Raw genomic sequence first — 697 nt, 5'->3', positions numbered from 1 at the left:
GATGAAAGGCTACTGATAGACATTCGAAGGGATGTAACTTCCAAGGTGAAAATGGGGACTGGAGAGATAGTTCAAGTTGCAGGAAAAGGTACTCTTGTGATAGAAACCAAAACAGGCAGAAAACACATTCAAGAAGTGATGTTGGTGCCTGGTTTGGAAGAGAACTTGCTAAGTGTTGGTCAGATGATGGAACATGGGTATTGTTTAGTATTTGGAAAGGGAATGGTGAAAATTTTTGATGATTGGTCACTGCAAAATCCTATAGCTAAGGTTCCAATGACTAGCAATAGGTGTTTCTCTCACAATGGTACCTGCTACTCAGTTGGTGCTGAGAGCAAGTGTGACTCACAGTTTGCAGACTTGGCATAAAAGGCTGGGTCATCTTAATGATCAAAGCATCAAGATGCTAGCAAATCAAGACATGGTTCATGGACTGCCTAGTCTGGAGAAGGATTTAGCAGTGTGTGAAGGCTGCAAGCTGGGAAAGCAGCATAGAGACTCATTTCCTGCAGAATCTACTTGGAGAGCTCAGTTTCCACTTGAATTAGTTCATACTGACATCTGTGGTCCAATGCAGATAGCATCAATGTCAGAGAATAGATACTTTCTGCTATTCATTGATGACTATACAAGAATGGCTTGGGTTTATTTTCTCAGAAATAAATCCAATGCTTTTGAATGTTTCAAGAAGTTCAAA

At 40.6% G+C, this 697-nt stretch overlaps 1 protein-coding gene across 1 annotated transcript in view; it reads left to right on the top strand.

The window, feature by feature from the left end:
• The window catches only part of LOC117629125, a 1102-nt gene extending 733 nt beyond the window's left edge, over window positions 1–369 (top strand). Inside the window, exon 2 of the mRNA XM_034361631.1 lies at window positions 209–369. Within this exon, the coding sequence (XP_034217522.1) occupies window positions 209–369 (161 nt within the window). The remainder of the gene's footprint in view (window positions 1–208) is intronic.
• Window positions 370–697: the final 328 nt, after the last annotated feature.

Source organism: Prunus dulcis, chromosome 5 (genome assembly GCF_902201215.1).
Source record: "Prunus dulcis chromosome 5, ALMONDv2, whole genome shotgun sequence".
Taxonomy (NCBI): domain Eukaryota; kingdom Viridiplantae; phylum Streptophyta; class Magnoliopsida; order Rosales; family Rosaceae; genus Prunus; species Prunus dulcis.
This window is presented reverse-complemented; position numbering and strand designations above follow the sequence as displayed.